This window comes from Sarcophilus harrisii, chromosome 1, assembly GCF_902635505.1.
Source record: "Sarcophilus harrisii chromosome 1, mSarHar1.11, whole genome shotgun sequence".
Taxonomy (NCBI): Eukaryota; Metazoa; Chordata; class Mammalia; order Dasyuromorphia; family Dasyuridae; genus Sarcophilus; species Sarcophilus harrisii.
Genome location: NC_045426.1, coordinates 88,360,590 through 88,382,422, shown reverse-complemented (window position 1 = coordinate 88,382,422; position 21,833 = coordinate 88,360,590). Strand labels below are relative to the sequence as shown.

General features: G+C 48.4%; 1 protein-coding gene across 3 annotated transcripts; it reads right to left on the bottom strand.

Moving 5' to 3' along the window:
• Window positions 1-215: 215 nt before the first annotated feature.
• Window positions 216-21,692, bottom strand: C1H1orf35 (chromosome 1 C1orf35 homolog). 3 transcript variants are annotated; one of them, XM_012543452.3, is made up of 9 exons: window positions 21,574-21,692; window positions 17,474-17,602; window positions 11,482-11,632; window positions 10,826-10,871; window positions 9,309-9,391; window positions 8,925-8,997; window positions 7,574-7,647; window positions 6,578-6,712; window positions 216-5,444 (listed from the first exon to the last, which is right to left on the bottom strand). In XM_012543452.3, exons 2-9 carry the CDS (start codon window positions 17,565-17,567, stop codon window positions 5,288-5,290), a joined length of 813 nt encoding a protein of 270 aa, XP_012398906.1. In that variant the 5' UTR covers window positions 17,568-17,602; window positions 21,574-21,692; the 3' UTR covers window positions 216-5,287. The 3 variants fall into 3 exon arrangements, with proteins under 3 accessions (XP_012398906.1, XP_031816190.1, XP_031816201.1); XM_031960330.1 differs by lacking the exon at window positions 21,574-21,692 and adding an exon at window positions 18,134-19,417; XM_031960341.1 differs by lacking the exon at window positions 216-5,444 and having other exon boundaries at window positions 6,572-6,712.
• Window positions 21,693-21,833: the final 141 nt, after the last annotated feature.

Sequence of the window (21,833 nt, the reverse complement as noted above, 5' to 3'; positions counted from 1 at the left end):
CTACTTTCTCCCACTATTTATGATGCAGCTCAGCTATCCTTGCCTTTCCTTGTTGACAGCTCCCCATATCCTGCCTCCACGGTCCCCTAGGCCTTCCTTTTCTGGAAGTCCTCTCTCCTTCAAGGTCCAGGCAGTGCCATCTTCAACAAGCCTTTCCTCATTCTTCCAATTGTTGCTGTCCTGCTCCATTGTCATTTTTATTTTGCACACGGTCCTGTGTATAGTGACTTGTGAATGGTCATACTCTCCAATACAATGTGAGTTCTTTAAGGGCAGGGATTGTTTCTTTTGTGCCTTGGGTTTAAACAGAGTGCTTAGCACACTATATACATGGGTACTAACTACATGCTTTTTGATTGAGAGGGGAAAAGCCTGGCTTGTTGATCCAGGAGCAGCCTGTTCTGAGGGATCAACCATGCTTCCATCCTATTTCCATAACAATAGGGAACTTAGAGCTGGAACTTTGGAGAGCATTTATTTCATGCAGGAGGCATAAAGCCCAAAGTCACATAGGAAGTCACTAGCTAGCAGGCCAGAGCTAAAGCCCCCAGGTCTTGGGACTTGGACAGCTGGGTCCTTTCCACACATGCCCAATAAACCCAAAAACCAGCAGCCAAGGAAGTTCCCGCCAAGAAGCCCTGGGTGGGCCCAGCCCCTTTAGCCATTAAGGATCATCACTCAAATTCCTGGGTCCTAGGAAGAACCCAGGCTCAAGCTCCAATTCGGGGACCAGGTCTCTAATCCCTCCAACTTAACTTCCAAGCATCACCCATTACACTATTTCTTGTCTATATTCTAACCAACGTGTATAATTGGTTATTCGTTCCATCTGATGTTCCTGGATTCTGTGGTTCAGTTCTTATCTCTTGCTAAATTGAAACCTGAGCCATCTTGAAAAGGTGCGCATGTATGTGAGCCCATTAATACACTGGTCAAGAGCCTTGTGTTCATGTCCTGGCCCCCAAGCCGACTGTGTGGCCTTAGGGGCCCTCAGCATCAATGAGGTTGCCGTGACGAGTGAACATGCATGCATTGAGCACTTTGATGTGCCGTGTTTGCGTGTGGTTATGTCGGCGGAGCACTGCCATCTCACAGCTCTGAGAGGTCCTTTTACAGCTGTGGCCCCCACTTGGGTGGAGGTTCACACAGCTAATAGGTAGGAATCAGGATCTGAACTCTCCCCTCCGCACCAACTGGCAGCCTGTAGTCACAGCTGGCCTGGGGCCTAGTGCCCTCTACTGGGAAGGAAGGGAAGTGCAGGCAGGCTCCATCCCCGGCCAAATGCCCAGCTGGGTGTAAAGGCCAGCGCTAGAGATCCAGAGTCACACAGTGAACCGCAAAAGGCACATAACACTACAAAGAATACCCTGAGAAAAACAGAATGCCCGAGCCGAGGGAAAGATCAGGGGCTCTGGGAAAAATGAGTGAGCAACAACAGTTTGAGTCAAGTATTTATTAAGCACTTACTATGTGCTAGTGTGTTGAGCAGAAGGGTTGTAAGGAAAGGCAAAGCATGATCCCTGCCCTCAAAGAGCTCACACTGTACAAAGAGAGTCAGCATGCATGATAACAGTGTAAAGGGAAAGTCGTCCTAGACTGAAGGCACTGATTGGGGGGCACTGGAAAAGGCTTCTTCCTAGAGAGATGGGGCTGACCAGATGGGACAAAGCGCAAGAAAGCCGAGATCCCTGGATCTTACGGTCCATGGAAGCGAGGATGTGGCAGAAGGCTGGGCACAAAGGAATGGGCCAAGTTGCGAGGGGCTTTAGGGCCTGTGGATGTTCTATTGGCTACTAGAGGTAATAGGGAGTCTGCTAGAGTTGACTGAGTATAGGGACAATAATCATCTATGCTTGAGAAAACAATCTGGGGGCAGCCAAGTGGTGCAGTGGAGAGTACTGGCCCTGGAATCAGGAGGACCCGAGTTCAAATCCAGCCTCAGACAAATTTAATAGCTATGTGACCCTGAGTTAATCACTTAACCCTGATTACCTCCTTTCCCCCTCCCACCAGTCAACTATACCTCCTTTCCCCCTCCCACCAGTCAACTAGACAGCTCAGCAAAAAGATAAAGATTAGACCCACCGGCAGCCATTGTACTTCAGACACAAGGTGGTGAGGATACATCATAGAAGGTAAGAGAAGGGAGAGATGTGGCCCAACTAGATCTGGCACAAGACTGAAGGTATACAAGTGAGGCTGTGCAGATGATAGGGGCTGAGTCCAGGTAACTGGATGGCTGTGCCTTCTGGTCACAGGGAACTTCAGAAAGCAGCTGGGTCTTGGAGCAAAAGTGAGGGGTTGTGGATAGGGAGATGGGAGCGGAGGAGAGAGGCCCAGGAACCATCACAAGGGTTAGCAATGATACCTAATGACAGCTCCCCTAAGGTGACACCTGAGCCAAATCTGGACACACGTGAACAGTAGTTAAGAACCAGACATGGTATGGGCAGATAGCTCCCATTAATGTTCTGAGAGCAAGCCCATGATCCATCTGGGAATGGTATAACAGAAGATGCTTGAAAGCAATTGGAAAGCCCAATATGAAGAACCTTAAATTACTGGGCCATGAAATTCATATTGAATATTATCCTACAGGTGGGAGGGACCCCCTGAAAGCTGCTGAGTAAGAATATGGTAGATTGACCTGCCCTGAGGCCTCTGCGTAACAGACAAGAGATGGGAGAGATGGAATGTGGAAGCCACTCAAGAAGCTATTCTGGCGGTCCAGGCAAGAAGTGACAAGGGCCTGAACCACTGGTAGTGGCCATGAGAGTGCTGGAGAGGGATGAAAGCTGGGGGGGTGCCCTGGAAGAGCGGCCCATGAGGTTTGGGGGGGCCAGCAGGACACCTAGACAGATTGCACAGAGCCAGAAGGGTGCTCTAGTGGGTTCCTCATTTTACAGATGAAGGCACCGAGGTTCCACAAGTAACACCCCTGGCCCAAGACCACAAGGCAGTAAGATCTAGCAGAGCTGGGGGAGTCTGGACTGCCACTCAGGACAAATCTGGGCTTTGAAGAAGCAGAAGTCAGGGGCCAGCAATCGCTTAATTGGAGGTAAAATACTTAACATGGGGGCAGAAGGGGAAACCAGAAGCTGGAGTGGAACACGGGTCCTTCCCTCCTTGACATCTGCTGGCTCCTAGCACACAGAGGGTGTTAGGGGCAGATCACCACACTCAGGACAGAAGGGAGAGCGGTGGGGTGGGAAGGGGCGGCACAGGGTCCCTGGGTGCTCAGGCCCGTCCAAGCCCTTCTGGCCGAGCCCACCTCTTCTGCAGATCAGAGAGTGCTTGTCCCGCCCGCTTCCTGACAGAGGTGCACCAAGATGGATCAGGAACAAGTCTTGTCACCAGTCATAACTAAGGGCCCCTCTCTCCTGAAGGAGAGCATCAGGGAACACAAGGTACAGGACTTGGAGCCCAAATCTATTCTAAGCCCCTGAACAATCTCTTTGGACTTCACTTTCCTACTCAGCCAAACAAAAGGTTGGAGCAGAAAGAAGTTCTCTAACAATCTTCCCTGCATCCTTCCTTCCAGTGACTTCATTCTGGCTTCTCCTATTCTATTTCCAGATACCTGAAATCCTCCTCCTCTCCACTAAGCTTTTCCCATGGTTCTCAGGACCTCCATGGGCAACAAAGACACAAGGGGCTGCTACCTCCCTTGTTCAGACCTTTCTAAAAGGAGTTCTTAACCTGGGGCCCATGAATTTGGATGAAGAAAAAAAATTATCCTTATTTTTATCAACTCATTTAACTGATATTGAATGTTTCCTTCAATGATGATTTTTTTTTAAAGCCATTATTATGGGATTAATGATTATTATTAGAAATGAAACATTCCTCATCAGATGACCCACAAAAGATTCAGAACCCTTGGATCCAGTGACTCCTGCAGGTCCAATCCTACTGAGGTGTTGTCTCACCTGGCCTACTTCTATGGGCTCCTCCTTTTCCACCAGTGGCCTTGATTCCAGAAGTTCTCTGAAAACCACCTCAACCTGGGAGTTCCTAGCCCTGCAGACCTTTACAACACACCCAGTTGGTGTATCTCCAGCTGCTCCCAGCCTAGCTGGGCCCTGGGGTTGGGGACTGAGACAGCTTCTCCTAACATGCTAAAGCTGGGGCACACGGGCAGTCTCCCTGCCCCCATGTTTGGTCCCCACATCTGCTGCTTGCTGATGTTTTCATTTCATTCTTTATAAAAGCTCAAATCCACCTCTTAAGGGTGAAGATCTAATGAGGATCTAGGATCAAATATGGACTGAGATCACAGAGAAGAGGTTGTGTGTTAAGTCTGGAACCTCGTGTAAAATGGGGACAACAGTAGCCCCAGTGCCATGGGGTGGAAATTGTCGCAATGGAAGCCATTATTTACCTGCTATAAGCAAGTGTTGAAAGCCAGATTCCCAACATCCTAAACGAGACCTGAGCAACTACTGCCTTCTTGAAAGAAGCAGTCACACGGGAAACAATACTCATTTGGATTGATAAATTCTAGCAATGATTAAAACACTAGTCCCTCATCTTCAGTATTTCAGTAGAAATCGGGAATCCCAGATGTCCAAGCTGGAAGAGCTAAAAACATGAAATGTTAATAAAATCACAGCCACAAAAATCACCACGTCGCCTCAAATCCTAGAATGTCCTCGTTTGCCTAAGTAAGCAAACAGTGACCACTGCAGGGTCAGTGACTTGTCCCAGCTCAACTCTCTACAGCCCTTCCACATTTATAAGGCACTTTCTTTGCTCCTACAACCATGAGGTTGGGAGTAAAAAGAATTGTAATTGGTGAAGAAACAAAATCCAAGGGAAGGGAGATGGCTCATCCACGTTCAAACAGTTTTCAGGGTCAGAAGTCAGGTTTCCTGCCTCCCAGGCCAGGGTCTTTTTTGCTAAACAAGGAATGTGCTAAACTTGCCCTCTTGGGGACAGATTTGGGAGGAAGGCCCCCAGGCCCAACCTCTGCTCATTCTCCACTGGGGCCATAAAACTCCCTGAGAAGCAGGGACACGGGCAGAAGCTTTATTGGGAGGACTGGCCTGGGCGAGGAGGGGAGGCTGGGGCACAGGAGGAGGTAGCACCTCTTATGGACACATCAGTGTCGCTGAGGGAGGGACCCAGTATCTCAGCTCCGGCTCCCAGAGACACTGCAAGCTTGGGCTCCCCCAGGGATGGGTGGAAGGTTTTGGCCGTTCAGCCCAAAGGGATAAGCTCACAGAACTCTAGGACTGGGGGAAGGGAGGGGTCCTTGCCGGTACCATCTGCTTTCCAGGGCCAAGGATCAGTCATCAGAGTCATGGCGCTGCCGCTTGTGCCGGGCCTGGGCCTCGGGGCTACCACTCTTTCTCCTGGGCCAAGAGTCTGTGCTGTGCCTGCTCCTGGATGTCTGGGCCCGGGAGGAAGGGGAGGGGGAGGCATGGTGCTGACTGGTTCTGTGCCTATGGGAGACGGTAAGAATAGAGTTCAGGGCTGTTGTAGCAAACAGAAACGGTAAACTTAAATTTAATTCCATAAGCACTTATTAAATGGAGTTTTAATCCCTGGACATCTCATGGCATGAACTGTGGCCAAATCATTTCTGCCTCTGGACCTCGGTTATCTTGTCTATAAAACAGGCAAAAATAATCTTCATGCTACCACTTCACCAGGGAGTAAACTTCTAAGTGCTAGACAGGAATGGAAGTTCCCATTATTCAAGCACCAAGCGTCAATTCTGCCTTCCTAACACCTGTCTATGACTGGGTGGGCCGGGCAGTGCTGGCCTCCAGCCTCCCCTCATCCAGCCCACCCAGCACTCGGCTGCCCAGTTGGCCTTGCATATCACCTCCCAAGTCAACACAGACCTGTCTTGGGCTCGTTTGGCTTCTGAAGGCCTCAGTAAGCCAGTCCCCTCCTAGACTTGAAGTCTGTGGCCCTGGCCTGCTCCAGGCTGTTCCGATTCCACGTATAGATGATGGCTGCCCCTAAGCCTGGAAAGCTCTCCCTGCTCATCTCTGCTGCCTGACTTGCCACCTCCTGAAAGGGGCAAAGGTGCCGCGGATGTGACGGCCTGCCCCCTGAGATTACCTCCCTTTTATCCTCTGGGCTGCTACAGTCACTGCCTGTTGTTTCCCCCATTAGAATCTAAGCTTCTTGAGGGCAGGAACTATTTTCGCCTTTGTATCTCCAGCACTTAATAGCGTCTGACATACAGTATCTCGTAAACGCCCGCTCCTGTAACAACGGGACCAAACTCTCCCCTCCTGGGAAAGCATTCCCTCTTCCTTTGGCCTCTGCCAATGCCCTCCATCCACTAAGGCCCCCGTCTCCTTCAGAGGCCTTCTCTAAGCTCCCCTGCTTTTCTGAATGACGTTATTTTAGCTATCGAGGAACGAGCCAAGAACCGGAGAGTGGGCGACATAAGTTACAGCACCAGCTCTCTGCCAAGGACCACTTGTTTCTGGTCAGCAGAAGGGAGGGAGTGGATCGGATGATCTCAGACTGTCTTTGGGTGGTTGAGGGACTGTCGTGCTCCCTACACGTGACTTCATCACCTCCCCAGAATACTCCACCCAAGCTGGAAGCACTCTACCTGTGCGGGGAGGGGGACAATGATGACGAGGTGGAACGCCTCTTAGAATGTTTCTCTTTCTTCTTTTCTTTCTTGTGCTTCTTCTTTTTCTTCTTCTTCTTCTCCTTCTTGACTTTTTTGTGGCTCTCAGATTTGCTGGGGAAACGGGAAGGAAGATGAATTTATTTTTACAATTTTGTTTTGGGTGCAAGGACAGCACTTAGCAAGAGGAAGAAAGGACCCTCAGCTTCCTCTCCCATGCTAAGGGAAAGCCTTTCCCACTCAGGTCCTGGGCCCTGACTTTATACAGATCCCAGGCAGGTGCCCCACCTGTGCCAGAGCTGGAAGTATCCAGAAGTTTCGGGAGAAGGCATCCTTCCTATCTCCGAGGTCCCGTTAGTTCTGGGGAGTCAGAGAAGGTCAGTTCCTAATGCTAAGCCTAGCCTCCAAGGGAAGCTGATGGGAAAGGAGGTTAGTTCTGGGGTCAGAAGACAGAGGCTGCTCTGCCTTCTTGGCCCATTGCGCACAGCATGGCACCTGAGCTCTCTCCTTCCCAGGCACCTGTGGTAAGAGGATTTTGGACCCATGAACCAAGACTCCTTCCAGCTTATTCTAGAATATGTTTGGAAGAGTTGTAGAAGTGTCCCTGTAATCACTTGATCATTAACACCAAAAAAAGGAAACTTCAAAGACAGACTGTCTGGGTGCAGCTGAGGGAACCCCACAATTTTCTCCCATTTATGTGCCAGGCCAAAGAGGAAGTAGCTAAAACCAGCCTCTAGTACAACATGTATTTCCCTGGGAGAAGTTTAATAGATCAAACTCTTCCCAATCCTACAGCAAGCTAAGGAGTATGAAAGACCACCACCCTTCTCTGACAGATGAGGAAATTCTACAAAGCTACGTCATGAGATTCCCTAGGACACCTGCTGAGTCCCAGAGGCCACCGGCACCCCCCGGCCTGGGTAACCCCCTCTCCTCCCCCCCCCATGCCTGACTTCTGTAAGCCTTTCTTACCTGGTGTCTGCTTTCCGCTTGGCCACTGACGGGGCTGCTGGCATGGCTGCGGCACTGCTCTCCACCTTGTGATGCTAAGGGTCAGAGGGTCACAGATTTAGAGCAGGGAGGGGCTGTGAAGGCCCTCGAGGCCGACCCCTCATTTCTCAGATGAGGAAACTGAGACCTGCAGCACAAAGTAACTACCCACGGTCACAGAGGCTGAGGGGCAGGACCAGAATCCAAGCCCAGGTCCTGACACCAGAGTCAGTGCCATGAGGTCTCTCAAGCCAGAACACTGTCAGTGCAAGGGTGTCTAACTTCAGTCTGAATCAACTGGCTATGTGTGGGAAGTGGTTGAAAAGAAAAAGGAAAGAACAGGAAGAGTGAGCCAAGACTGACCAACATGATCTCCTAGGATGAAGGCTAGCCACCCAGGGGCCTGGCTCAAGAGGCTTCTCAGCAGCCCCCTGAGGACATGGTGTGCCAAAAAGAACTTGGATCTTAGAGTCAGAAACGAGGAGAAGCAGAGCAGTGAGGGAGAGGGGAGGGGGACAGAGGAAGAGAGAGCATCCCCTGTGCCTCCTCACAGAACTGTGGGAGAAGCTTTGAAAACCCCAAAGTGCTACAGAAAGGTAGCAATGGTCTAACGACAGCCTGGGAGCTAAGCAGCACACAACTGAGAGGGACAATCAGTTGGTCCAATATCCTCATTTTAGAGGACAGGAAACTGAGGCCCAGACAGGACAAATGACTTGTCTAAAACCACAAAGGCATCCAGAATTGAAGCAGAACTCAAAACTCGGTTCTTTTGACTCCAAGCCCAGTTGGTTTTCCCCAATAGATTGGACTACGAAAGAACAAAATCAAAACCCTACCGCCATCAGCCTGCCAACCTCCATCCTACTCCTACTGCCAGAACAATCACTGCTCCTACTAGGACGAATGGCTAACCTTTATTACTTTATATTTTGTAAAGCATTTAAAAACATTTTCTAATGAGAGCCTCACAACCGCCCTGGAGAGTAGGTATAACTACCAAAGTGCATAACGGGTGCTCTGCCCACAACTCCTACAAGGCGGGGCACAAGCCCCGTGCCAAGTTCTTGGCGAACCCTGTGAGCAGGACAGGGCCTCAGGGAGGAGAGGCCAAAGGCCCGGTTCGGGGCCTGACTCCAAACCCGCTGTCCTGCCTTTTCAGGAAAGTGCTCGCTCCTGCAGCAGCCCAGCATCGGGGTCCTGGAGGAGGCCCAATTATCCAGCACCTCCTTCTGGGAGAGAGTCGGAAGGGCCGGCCAGGCCCAGTCAGTTCTCACCTCTGTGTTACAGCAGAACAGACCCCAGGGGGAGGGGAAGGGGGAACAAGCTTTACCGTAAACACAGACAGCCCCAGCTTGGCAGCTTCTTTGTCTTCTTTGGAGAGCATCACGCGGCCGGCCGAGCCACTGAAGGACACAAATACACAGGCGTCATGGCGTTGTCATGGCAGCTCCGTTCAGTCAAGATTAACAACCAGAAGAGACTTTCAAGATCTCTTTACAGACAAGGACATGAAGGCCCAGAGAGAAGGTTCCTTTCCCCTTTGTCCCCCAGCCGGCTAATTTCACAGATCCAAAGGCAGACTGTTTCACTGCCGGCCCAGTGTGCCTCCCAGCCAAGCCCCAGCGCTCTCCATCACACCGCACTGCTGCCACGGCCAGGCCTGGCATCCCCCACCGGACTTTAACAGGCAACCACCCCAAGCCTCCTCCTGTACCTGGAACTCCCCAGGCCTGACAGCTGGTCCACGTCCTTCTCCTCACGATCAGTCCCTTCCCGCTTGCAGATTTCCACAAAGTCCTAGAGGGGAAGCAGAACCACTGGCTTCGTTTGTACAACTGGAAGACAATTAGATGTGACCACTATGGCTTAGCACCTTCAGTGTCACAAGGACAGGCCCAAGGAGACTAGCTTTGAGACTCACTGATCTGTGAGGACCCTGCTGCCAAAGTGGCGGGGAAAAGAAAAGAAGAGATGGGTTTCCCAGTGATCACACATGATTAGGCTTCCGACTGGCTAGGAGTGAGCTTTGCCTCATAACCCAATCAATAAGCCTGGCTTCAGAGCCCCCGAGTAGACCCCGGCTGGTGCCCATTTGGCATTTTAAGGCCTGCGCAGTGCTGTACAGAGATGATCTCACTTTGGCCACACAAGCTGTTTAGCCATGAAAGGCTGAGGTTGCTGTCTGAGAGCAGTACAAGGACCAGGAGCTCCAGGGAAAAATGATGCTAACGCTGCTGCTTAATAAAGGAAAGCTCTGAGTCACTGGGGGTCTCCCCAGCACCGATGCCCCAAGAGAGGGTCCTCACTGCCATACTGGCAGCCTTCTCTGGGGAATTCGTGGGCACTCTGTGCCCTGAGGAAGCCTCAGAGACACTATTAACAGCAAACCCAAGATAGGTCAGCTGGTAACAGGAAAAGCCCTAGGCATCCTGACCACCATGACTTACCCCAGAACAAAGTCATTTCTGCCTTCTCAAACCACAGGTCCACAGATTTAGGGGGAAAGAGACCTTACTAAGAGCTGGCCCATCTGCCCCACTTGACAAAGGTGCAGACCGAAGCCCAGAAAAAGTCACTAGCCCAGAGTCACACAAGCAGTAAAGAGCAAAATGGGCTGAGACCTAGATCATCCGATTAAATTCAGTGTCTTCCAAAACGAGGGTTAAGCCCAGTCCAAAAGAAATGACTGAGAGGCCTGATTTCAAAAAGCTGGAATTGACCTGAAAGAATCCCCTTTCATTTCCCAATGGGGACCTTCTCTTGAGGACCAGAACCAGGATCTTCACCCAATCCCAATTCCACTCCCATCTTCTCTCTTCCCTTACATTTGGTCCACCCCCACTCCCTGCATACTAGTTTTCTTTAACCCAGAGCCAAGTTATCTGCTCCGACCCAGCAAACACATGTCACTCTCATCTTCTCCAGCTCTGACGCTTGTCTGATAGAAGGAGCTACATGTGATTCCTGGCTTACTTAGCCAGATCTCCATTGGTTTCATTATGCCCACTCTACCCTCCTTGTGTAAGTGAGCAGATTTATAAATTTGCAGACTGAAAAAAAAAGATCTCCTACTTTGTATCTATCCAGAAATGAGACCATCCATTTGCTGTGGATGTTCCCTATTTACAAATCCTTTTCCCAAATCATGCCCCAAAGCCGCCCCTATCCAGAATTAAATGGAAGGGCTCTCCTGAGAGGAGACCCTTTCATCTTCTCCTTCTCCCAGGTTACCTCTTTGCTCAGTCCTGTGGGCTGCTTCCTCACATTCTTGTAGCCTCTGGAAGGAATGAGGAAGAGAAAATCAAGAAAAAGAAATCACAAAATTCTAGTGTTGCAAGGGACCTCAGTGACTTACTAATCCGAACCTATAATTAAGGAAAGAGTCCCCATGACTCACATCTGAAGTCATTCAGACTCTTTAAAAACCTCCAATGAAGACATGCCCACTACCTCCCCGGTAGCTCGTTCCACTTCTGGAGCACTCTCAACATCAAGCCATCGGTTTCTGATATTGGTGTTCTAAGGTCCCTTTCAGTTCCAACATTATTTGTGTTGGGATCCTGTCCATTTCTGTCAATCTGTGATTTTGCCCAGGTAACCTGAATTTATCAAGGACAGTTAAGGACTTTCTTACTAGCTCTTCATTTAAAATATCAAGAATCAAATTCCTACTGTTCTGTCCTTTCCAGTCCTAGAGTTGTGCAGGTTCCTTGACAGAGAAAAATATTAAGTAAAATAAAAATCAAGAATGCCTCCTGCAATTTGTTAACCTCTTTCTAAAAAATGGTGGCAAAACCACAGAATGGATCCCAACATCCAATGGCACACACCCACACACATCTCCCTGGATACCCAACACCCACCAGTCCCTGGGGTCCAGAACTCACAACGCAGCCAGGAGGGCTTCTTGCTCAGCCTGGCGCACTGCAGCTAGCTCCTCTTCTCGGCTCAGGGCCACATCGCCTTTCTTGCCTTTGGCATACCAGGTGAGGTCACGGCCCTTCTGCCACCTGCCCACTGGAGCCATCAGGGAATTTCCTGGAAAGAGAGCAGCCCTAAACTGAACCCATGGGAAAACTGTCAGCTCCCCCTATGCTAGAAGACAGCAACTCCTGCCTCATTTCCCCTTCCCTCAGTGACTGACCCTTTTATTCCCACAATGCCTTTCTGTTACAGTCAATCCTTTCCTCCCAAAAAACAACAGTGTGAAGGGAGACAGAAACACAAAGAAGTTCAAAACCTAATCTTACTCTGGAGGACTCAGGCTAGCTGAGGAGGGAGGAAAAGGGACCTGTAAGTGCAAAAATGTTTGCAGCGGCCCTTTTTGTAGTGGCCAGAAACTGGAAATTGAGTGGATGCCCATCAGTTGGAGAATGGCTGAATAAATTGTGGTATATGAATGTTATGGAATATTATTATTCTGTAAGAAAAGATCAGCAGGAAGAATACAGAGAGGCTTGGACAGTGACACAGAGATACTGAGTGAACTGAGCAGAACCAGATCATTATATACTTTAACAATACTATATGATTATCAATTCTGATGGATGTGGCCCTCTTCAACAATGTGATGAACCAAATCAGTTCCAATAGACTTGTGATGGAAGTCATCTGCATCCAGAGAGAGGACTATGGGGACTGAGTGTGAATCACAACATAGTAGTTTCACCTTTTTGTTTGTTTGCTTTCTTTCTTTTGGTTTTTCCTTTTTGTTCAGATTTTCCTTTCACAGCACAATTAATATGGAAATCCGTTTAAAATGATTGTACATGCATAAACCTATATTACTGTCTTGGGAAGAAAGGGAAGGAAGGAGAAAAAATTTGGAACTCAAAATCTTACAATAAATGAATATATTGAAAACTGTCTTTACATTGAGAAAAAAAAAATTTAAAAAGAAAGTATCCCAGAAGACATGAAACTTCCATTGGAAATTGGAGGTAAGAGTCTTGGCTTTGAGCCAGATTGTCTCTGGGTTCAAGATCTGTCTCTGCCCCTTTTTAGGTCTGTGACCTGGGCAGTTTAATCCGTGCCTCTCCTTTGGCCTATTTCCTAATCTGCAAAAGAATCCCAGACTAGATTTTTAAGGCCAAAGATTTTATTCTACTAAGAGTGCTCCTGTGTGTCTGGCAAAGATGCCCAGGGCTGTTCTGCCAGTGAGAGGCAGCCACATGCTGCGAGTGAGGAATTGGTCCCTGGTGATCATGTCCTGCGGTGAGTCTCCCCTCCTGGACACACCCTTCTGCAGGGGCAGGGTGGGACATTCCTGAAGCCACCTGCGACCACCACAGGGAGGCAGGGATGGCAGCTCTGGCCAGGGTGACCTTGCACCTGGTGGGTCTGGAAGTGGAAGTACTGGGCACAGACAAGAATCTGGGAAGAGCAAGCTAGACAGCAAGTCTATGCAGTGAGGGACTTGGAACTCCTGGCACTGCCATCCTGAGTAGAGCTAGTGATGTGGTATCCCAGAAAGATCAGAAGACTTTGGTTTGAGTTCTGTCCCCAAAAGTAAGTCATTTCACCTTTTTCAGACTCCGTTTCTTCATCTATACAATCTGCTTGCCACATTCTTAATTTTGAACCAAGCTTCATTGGTGTGGGGAACTCCCGGAGAGGAGATAGTATCTACCTATGAGAATTCTCGGTTGCTTGATAACTGTCTCAGGGAGCTTCCAGGGGCATTGAGGAATTGGGTGGCAGGGCCACAGAGTCAGTCTGTGTGGGCCCGGTGCTACGCCAAGCACTCCGAAAGCAAAGACAGAGAGAATCCAGGTCCTGCTTTCTAAGAGCATCTAATGGGGGAGACCAGGTGCAAATGACACTATTCAAACCAAATGCCTATGAGATAAAGCCCAGGGAGCCTCAGGAGGAAGGCCCTGAAATGAAGGGAGGCTACAGGGATCTTCCAGAAGGAATGGCAGCCAGAAGGGAGACACACAGAGTATTCCAGGCAGGAGGGAAGCCGGGGCAAAGCCTTGGAGTCAGAAGATGGAAGACTGTTGGAGGAAGGGCCAGGAGGCCAGCGATCAAAGTGTAAGAAGACTGGAAAGATACCAGAGGATTTTATAACAGGAGACCCTGGGGCTTAATAAAGGGGCTAGTCAGACCCAAGTTTCTGGAAAGCCACCTTGACCGCTGACTGGAGGGTGAGACTGGGGACAGGCCGATCTCCCAGTAGCCTGGAGACTACAAGAGTTCAGGCTGTGGATGATGAGGGCCTGCACCAGGCTAGGAACAATATCAGAGAGCTGGGGCCACATTAGAGAGAGACTGACCATGATGGGATTCAGAAAGAGAGAGGGAGAGGGAGAGGCGATGAAGAGTTTGGGAGGATTTCAGGAGAAAAGAGGAGGTCAGTAACGGTCAGGTGGGTTTAAGGTGTGCATGGGGCATCCAGTGAGCCTGGAGCTCTGCAGAGAGGTCAGAGCTGGACAAATATATTTGAGAGGCATGACTGTATCCCCCACTGCTGCTCCTTCCCTAAAGGGGGACACCTGGTTAATGTTGCACATGGATAGGCAGCTCCCTGAAAGCAGGTCCAGACTAGGCTCTTCTCCCCCAATCAGGATACCTTCCTGGAGGCTGGGCAAAGAGGAGAGAGGAAGAGCCAGTCATTCCACCCCAGGGGCCTGTCTCCAGTGCAGTAGGGGCTGAGGGGAAGCTAAAGCTGTTCCCCTTCACAGGCCCTGGTCCATTCTCATCTTTCTATCCTCTCTACCTTACAGACACACAAGGACACACACACACACAAACACACTCACTCTCCTTCTCATTTTAGCTATTCCTCCACAGCATTTTAAAGCCAAATTCTCTGCCCAGGCCATACAGCTATCCAGGTGCCAGAGATGAGAGCAAGGAATGGTCCTCAAATCTCTCCTTTAACCCCTAAACCCTGAATTGAGAGCTTAGGAAATTACCCCTTTAAGAATTTCAAGCTTGCTTGCCACCTAGGGGAGGGGGTGGAGGGTGGGAGGGAAAAATCGGAACAGAAGTGAGTGCAAGGGATAATGTTGTAAAAAAAAATTACCCTAGCATGGGTTCTGTCAATAAAAAGCTACTATAATTAAAAAAAAAAAAAAAAAGAATTTCAAGCTTCCCTTTTGCCACAGGCACTTGAGGAAGTCTCTCCTCAGCAGTCTGGGCTTCACTCTCCTTTTTGGAAGTAAAAAAGCTGTTAAAAGACCTGTGGATTCTCCAAAAAAAGGACATGCTTTGCAGAACACTGCCCTAACCCATGTTATTTGGTGACATCACGAGTGTTACCACCCCCAAGTTACATGGAGAAAATGAGGCACAGAGATGAGTACAGTGACTTTTCTATATAGAAGGAGGGCCAAACAGGAAGTAATGGGGAGTCGCTGGAACCCACTGAGCAGCAGGGTAATGTGTTAAGGGGCAGCCCTGCCCTTTGGCGGCCGAGTAGAGGATGGACGGAGCAGGGAGAGAACTGAGGCAAGGAGAAGCAGATGGAGCTACAGGAGGACAGAGCAGGCAAGCTGGCTCCACGGGAGGAGCAAAGTGTCCCGAGGGAGATGGCCAGCTAAGTCAAACCAGCTCCACCTTGAGCACCATCATCCCTCAGTCCCTAGTCAGAAGCAGGGCAAGACAACCCCCCCTCCCATCTAAGTCTTAGAAGGAGCCATGCTTTCAGAAGAGGGTCCACAGCCATCACCCAGGGAAGAACTGTTGTGGAGAAAAGAACCTGCTTCTACTGAAGATCCACAACAGAAAGTTCTTGTCACTTAAGTCTTTGTCATTGTCAAAGGATTCAACATCACAAAGTGATGTCGTTTGTCGATGGAAAGCCCCTACTCCTAAAGATCCTGGGACCTTTACTTTCAGCTAAAATCTTCCACATATTACCTTTCCCATTAAAACGTGAACTTTTAGAGCAGGACTGTCTTATTTTTCTGTGGCTTCAGCTCTTAGCACAGGCCTTTCCATATCTTTGCTGTAGCTGTTGGGACATTTCACTGGATCTGACCCTTTATGACCCTATTTAGGGTTTTCTTGGCAGAGGTACTGGAATGGTTTGCCATTTCCTTCTCCAGCACAGGTAACTGTGAGGTTAAGGAACTGAGGCAGCATTCTACAATTGATAAATGGTCAAAGGATATGAACAGACAATTTTCAGATGATGAAATTGAAACTATTTCCACTTATATGAAAGAGTGTTCCAAATCAATATTGATCAGAGAAATGCAAATTAAGACAACTCTGAGATACCACTACACACCTGTCAGATTGGCTAAGATGACAGGAAAAGACAGTGATGAATGTTGGAGGGGATGTGGGAAAACTGGGACACTGATACATTGTTGATGGAGTTGTGAAGGAATCCAACCATTCTGGAGAGCAGTTTGGAACTATGCCCAAAAAAGTTATCAAACTGTACATACCCTTTCATCCAGCAGTGCTACTACTGGGCTTATACCCCAAGGAGATACTAAAGAAGGGAAAGGGACCTGTATGTGCCAAAATGTTTGTGGCAGCCCTCTATGTAGTGGCTAGAAACTGGAAAATGAATGGATGCCCATCAATTGGAGAATGGTTGGGTAAATTGTGGTATATAAATGTTATGGAATATTATTGTTCTGTAAGAAATGACCAGCAGGATGAATACAGAGAGGTTTGGAGAGACTTACATGAACTGATGCTAAGTGAAATGAGCAGAACCAGGAGATCATTATATACTTCAACAACGATACTGTATGAGGATGTATTCTGATGGAAGTGGATTTCTTTGACAAAGAGAAGATCTAACTCAGTTTCAATTGATCAATGATGGACAGAAGCAGCTACACCCAAAGAAAAACACTGGGAAATAAATGTAAACTGTTTGCATTTTTATCTTTCTTCCCAGATTATTTTTACCTTCTGAATCCAATTCTTCCTGTGCAACAAGAGAACTGTTCGGTTCTGCACACATATATTGTATCTAGGATATGCTGTGACATATTTAACACATATAGGACTGCTTGCCATCTAGGGGAGGGGGTGGCGGGAGGGAGGGGAAAAGTCGGAACAGAAGTGAGTGCAAGGGATAATGTTGTAAAAAAAATTACCCTGGCATGGGTTCTGTCAATAAAAAGTTATAATTATTTAAAAAAAAAAGAAAAAAAGGAACTGAGGCAGCTACTAAATGTCTGAAGTCAGATTTAAATTCAAGAAGATGATTTTCCCAATTCTAAGCTCAGTGCTTTATCCACTATGCCACCCAGCTGCCCCGGCTTTGCAAATGGTAAGAGCTTAATAAATGCTTTATTCATTCAAAATAACAACAATTCTAGCCTTTAGTCCTTAGCCATAGTTCAAGAAAGCTATATTTGTGGAGATGGCAACCTCTTCTGCAGGTGCTGCAGGCTCTCCCTACTCAGGAACCATAATTATTGAAGATCCAGCAAAATTCTCACCACCAAATTCTTTGGCATTGTGAAATGTTTCAATATCAGTTTTCAGAATTAGAAGTAATACTAAAAAAGATGCATTACCATTTCCTTTGCTGTTCCACTCACAGGAACAGGCAAGGCCTTCTACTTGTCTTGTACCTCAAACCTCTTACGTATTGTCTTTCTCTGTAATAATGTGGGCCCCTTGGGAGCAGAGTCCATCTCTGATTTTCTACATGAATCCCCAGCTATTAGCACAATGCTTTGTACACTCTCAGTACTTACTGCTTTTTTTCATTCATTCATAAACACACTGTAGGCTGCAGAAGTATTCCTTCTTTACCTCTTTCATGTACTACATCACTCTGTACAGGTTCCACTCCCTTCCACTTCCCTCCTAGGTTCCCCAAGGAGCAGCTTTTCTTCTTTCTCATTCCCTGCCACATTCATCCCATTGACTATGCCCAATGTTTTTGACCACTTGACTTACCCAAGTAGTTCTCCCTCTGTTTATCAGTCTTCACATCTTCCCAGTTGAATTGGTCTTGTCCACCTCGCACACCTCCACGGGAAGAGCCAAACATCTTTAAAGTCTGTAAAGGCAGTCACTCTAGTAGCTCTGGGGAGAGAGAGCCAGAAAATTCTCAGACTCAATTCTGCTTCTTCTGTGTACAGTATAAGCTTTTTCCCCCCTGCTGCTGAAAATCCCTAAGGAGAAGGAATGAATCTCTTCTTTAAGGTATCCCCATCAAGCCCAGAAGAGGGCTTTGTACACAGGGATAGTTATTCTTGGGGGGTCAAAAGCCAAACGGCTACAGTCTACCATTTGTACTTTATGTTCCTCAGTTTTCTTAACTGGGGGGATGAGACGGTAAAGATCACAGAATCTCAGAATTAGAAGGGCCATCAGAGATCAGCTAGTCTAACCCACGTCCACAGAAAAGCTCTTGTACAAAATACTCACAAGGGGTTGTCCAACCTCTGAATAAAGAACTCTCCAAGTACTCACACTACCATTAGATAGCACTAAGTATTTCTTTAAATCAAACCCCAATGTGGCTCTCTGCACTCCTGGCCACCACTCCTGCTTTTGCTATCTGGGCCTCCTAAATGGGCCTTTCTTCCACGGTCCTTGCAGACCTTTAAATACCTGAAGACAGTTAGTTGTTAGGTCTCCCCAGTGTCCACTCTTCTTCACCATAAACGTCCCTAGTTCCTTCAGCTGATCCTCTATTATCCTGGCTGCCCTCTAGCTTTATAAATGTATCTCCTACAATGAGGTGCCCAGAGTAGTCTCTGGGGATTCTGTCCAAAACACGAAGGGATAACCACCCCCTTCTTCAGAGAAGCTATGCTTCTCTCGCTGCAGCTGAAAGTCAGCCAAGTCTTTTTAGACTACCTTCCCACACTATGGACTCCTCCTGAATTTTCAGTCTACCAAAACCTCTGGATTTTTTTTTTTTTTTAGACAAACTGCCATTTAACCATATTCTCCACACCTTTTTTTGTTTGTGATTTCTGCACTTGAGAGTAAGATACTACCATTTATCCTTATTAAATTTCATCTTAACAGAATTAGCCCTGCCTTCTAGCTGGTCAAGATATTTTTGGATTCCATCATGCAGCATGTTAACTATAGCTCCTGGCTTTATGTAATCTGTACATCTGATAAGCATGCAATCTACACTTTTTATTCAAATAAATCATCTCCTATTTCCCAGGCAGCAGGCTCATCAACCAGGAATCACCATTAAGGCATGTTCTACAATGCTTTATTAACAAGAACCCTATGAGTTAGATATTGTGAGGATTATTAGCCTAATTTTACAGGAAAAAGTTAAGGCTTAAAGAGGGTCAAAATGACATTAAAGTAAAAGTACTTTGCCATTAGGGATAGTTTCATTCTTTGTACTTGCACCTCCAGGGCATAGCACAAAACTGCTTAATTGCTCCTGCTAATTGAGTGATTTGTCTGCACCTAGGAATTATCAGTCAAAACTCAGACCCAAGCCTAGCTCCAGTATCTCCCAAGCTGCTGTTCTTCTCCCTAAGAGAAAATAAGAAGACAGTTTTTCATTTGTTTCTCCTGATGTCAATTTTTCCTTCCCTAGACTAAAGGCCAAGGCCCATCACTTGGTAGATGGCCAGCTCCCTACTTCTATCATTTTCCTCCTGCTAGGAAAGAGGAGGGAGAGATGAACAGAGGTACTGTTGGATTTCTGTTCAGCTTTCCCATTAGGGAAGAGCTCTGAACCTCTAGAAGACCAAAAGAACCACCAGATGTGGGAAAGGTTCTTGGTCTGGTGTCTGGTCCAGGCTCTTCCACTGACTTACTGTCACCCTGGACTAGTCTCTCTGGACTAGTCTCATTTGTAAAATGAGGGGGATGAGTAAGAGAATATCAAAAATCCTCTCCAGCTCTAACATTCCAGAATTCTACATTTTGAGATCCATTCTTCAAGTTCGAATGTTCCATGATGTCAGACACTACCTTAGGGAACTCCTTGACCAATAAAGGAGAAAAAGTCTCTGCTAATATGGAATACCGTCTGAAGACAGCCACTGGACACACTCAAAATGACCAGTTCTTCTAGGTCCTGGACCCTGATCTGAAATGCGAACAGGCCTAGACTAGACAGCATCAGAGAAGAAAAGGTCTTCTGAGCACAACACATCAGAGCTGAAAGAGACCTAAGAGATCATCTCGTCCAATACCCTTATTTTACAGCTGAGGAAACCGAAGCTGAGAGAGAAATCACTTATAGGATCATCGGTGCGGAGCTAGAAAGGGCCTCAGGTCATTAAGTCTAATTCTCCTCATCTCTACAGATTTGGGAAAGCAGCATTCATAGAGACAAAATGACTTGCACAAACTTTCAAGTGCCGGTGAGATCTAAGGTGTAGCTGAAGTTAGAGAAAAAATGGTGGTCAATGGAGTTAAGGTTAAAAGAATTACCAACTGCTGTGAAGGACTTTGCAGTACAATTATCTATGAATGCTGTCCATACCCAGAAAAAAACTAATGGGGTCTGAATACGGATCGAAGAACATTCTCTCTTTTTCACTTTATTTTCCTTAAGAGTTTTTTTTGGTAGTGGTAGAGAAGAACAGGGCTATGTTTTCTTTCACGTGACTTATGGAAGTGTTTTGCATAACTTCACATGTGTTTTCTTAAAGGACGGGTGAGAACCAAGTGAGAATCTGGACATTTTTTAAATGTAATTGGGAAAATTTAAAATATTAAAATTTTTAAAATGACTTGCGCAAGTCACCAATGCAGCAAGCTGAAGAGCTGGGACGGAAACTCAAGTTCCCCATCTCAAAATCTGTGGCTATACTGACTTGTCCACGGTCACATAAAATCTGAAGCCGGCATGAAGTAGCGGAAAGGAGAGGGGACTGAGAGAAAAGTGGCCTGGTTTTGAATTCAGATTCTGCCATATTGATCCAAGCCAGATCCTTTCAAGACCTCCAAGTAGGTCTTTTCCACCCAAAACAAAATATACAAATCTCTTTTACTACCTCCTAGCTCACAAAGTGACTGAGGAAAGTATTCCATAAGTTTCACTAAGTAGCTCCTACGGGTACAGCTGGGAAATTAAAAAACACGTGACACACACACATTAAGTAATCGGAACTTCACAGCAATTCTGTGGAGTCGGGGCGCAGACGGCCGGTCCGAGCGGGGCTCGGGAGTCGGGAAAATCGCCGTTCAAACCCTGCCTAAGCATTCGCTAGCTCCGGGATACGTCATTTCAACTGTGCCTCAGGGTCCTCGCCTGTACAAGCGGGATAGCAGCGGCGCCGGCTTAAATGGGTCACAGCACCAGATGAGGCAAACTTTAAAGCGCCGCTGTGTCCTTATGAAGTGGTCTGATTGTCCGTCCCTTACTCTCCCCGCACACCTCGGACACCGCCCCCAGCCTTTGTCCTCGGTTCTCTCCGTAATCCGTTCTCCGCCCCCCCCCCCCCCCCCCCCAGGGCCCACGCACACTGGCAAATCCCGTCCCGCCTCACTCCCCTCCAATTAGGCTCCTGGAGCACTTTCCTCAAGCCCCGCCCCCGGCCCTAGGCACGCTCCCTCAAGCCCTACCCATCTCCTCTCCCGGCCCAGTCACGGTCCCTTCAGTCCCGCCCCCAGTTACCCCTCCTATCAGGCTTCAGGCACGCTCTCTCAAACCCCACCTCTCATCCGGCTCGGGCAAGTTCCGCTCTCACCTCTCAGGATCCTTCAAGTCCCGCCCCCAGCCTCCTCTCCTATCAAGCTCCAAGCACGCTCCCTCAAGTCCCGCCCCCAGCCCTTCCTCCTATCAGGCTCCAAGCACGCTTCCTAAAACCCCGTGGCTTTCGTACCCGGGTCTGGACGCTCTTGGCAAACCCCACTCCCGCCTCTCGGGCCCCAGTCGCGCTCCCATTAGCCCCGCCCCTCAGCCTCCACTCTTATCGGGCCCAGGCGCGCTCCCGCAAGCCCCACCCTTCTCCCAGTCCCCCTCCCCTTGGGCCCCCCAGGCGCGCTCTCCCAGGCTCCGCCTCCAACTCCTCTCAAGACAAGTCAACCTCTCAGAACAAGGCAAACCAACCCCTCAATACCTCGTGTTTCCCTCTCTAGTTCTTCTGGGCCAGGGATCCGTGGCCCTCCCGGCTCCAGCCCCTCTTGGGCCGCGGACTCCTCGATCCAGGCCCAGCTTAGCTCACAAGTTCTACCGCCTGCCGGGAGGTTCTTCCGCGGGACAGCGCACAGCGGAGCGAAAGCCGGAGCTGAGGCAGAGCAAAGGAGATCGCCGTCGCCGTCGCAGCCCCAGCCGGAGTGGGCTGAGTCGCGGCCGGAAGGCCCGCCTTCTTCTCTCTCG

Excerpts from the sequence above, each read along its gene's own strand:
- C1H1orf35 (XM_012543452.3), bottom strand. The coding sequence starts at position 17,567 with ATGTTTGGCTCTTCCCGTGGAGGTGTGCGAGGTGGACAAGACCAATTC. Across the intron at positions 11,633-17,473 it reads ACAGAGGGAGAACTACTTGG|GAAATTCCCTGATGGCTCCA; the intron begins GTAAGTCAAGTG and ends CTCTCTTTCCAG. Across the intron at positions 8,998-9,308 it reads TCAGGCCTGGGGAGTTCCAG|TGGCTCGGCCGGCCGCGTGA; the intron begins GTACAGGAGGAG and ends TGTGTCCTTCAG.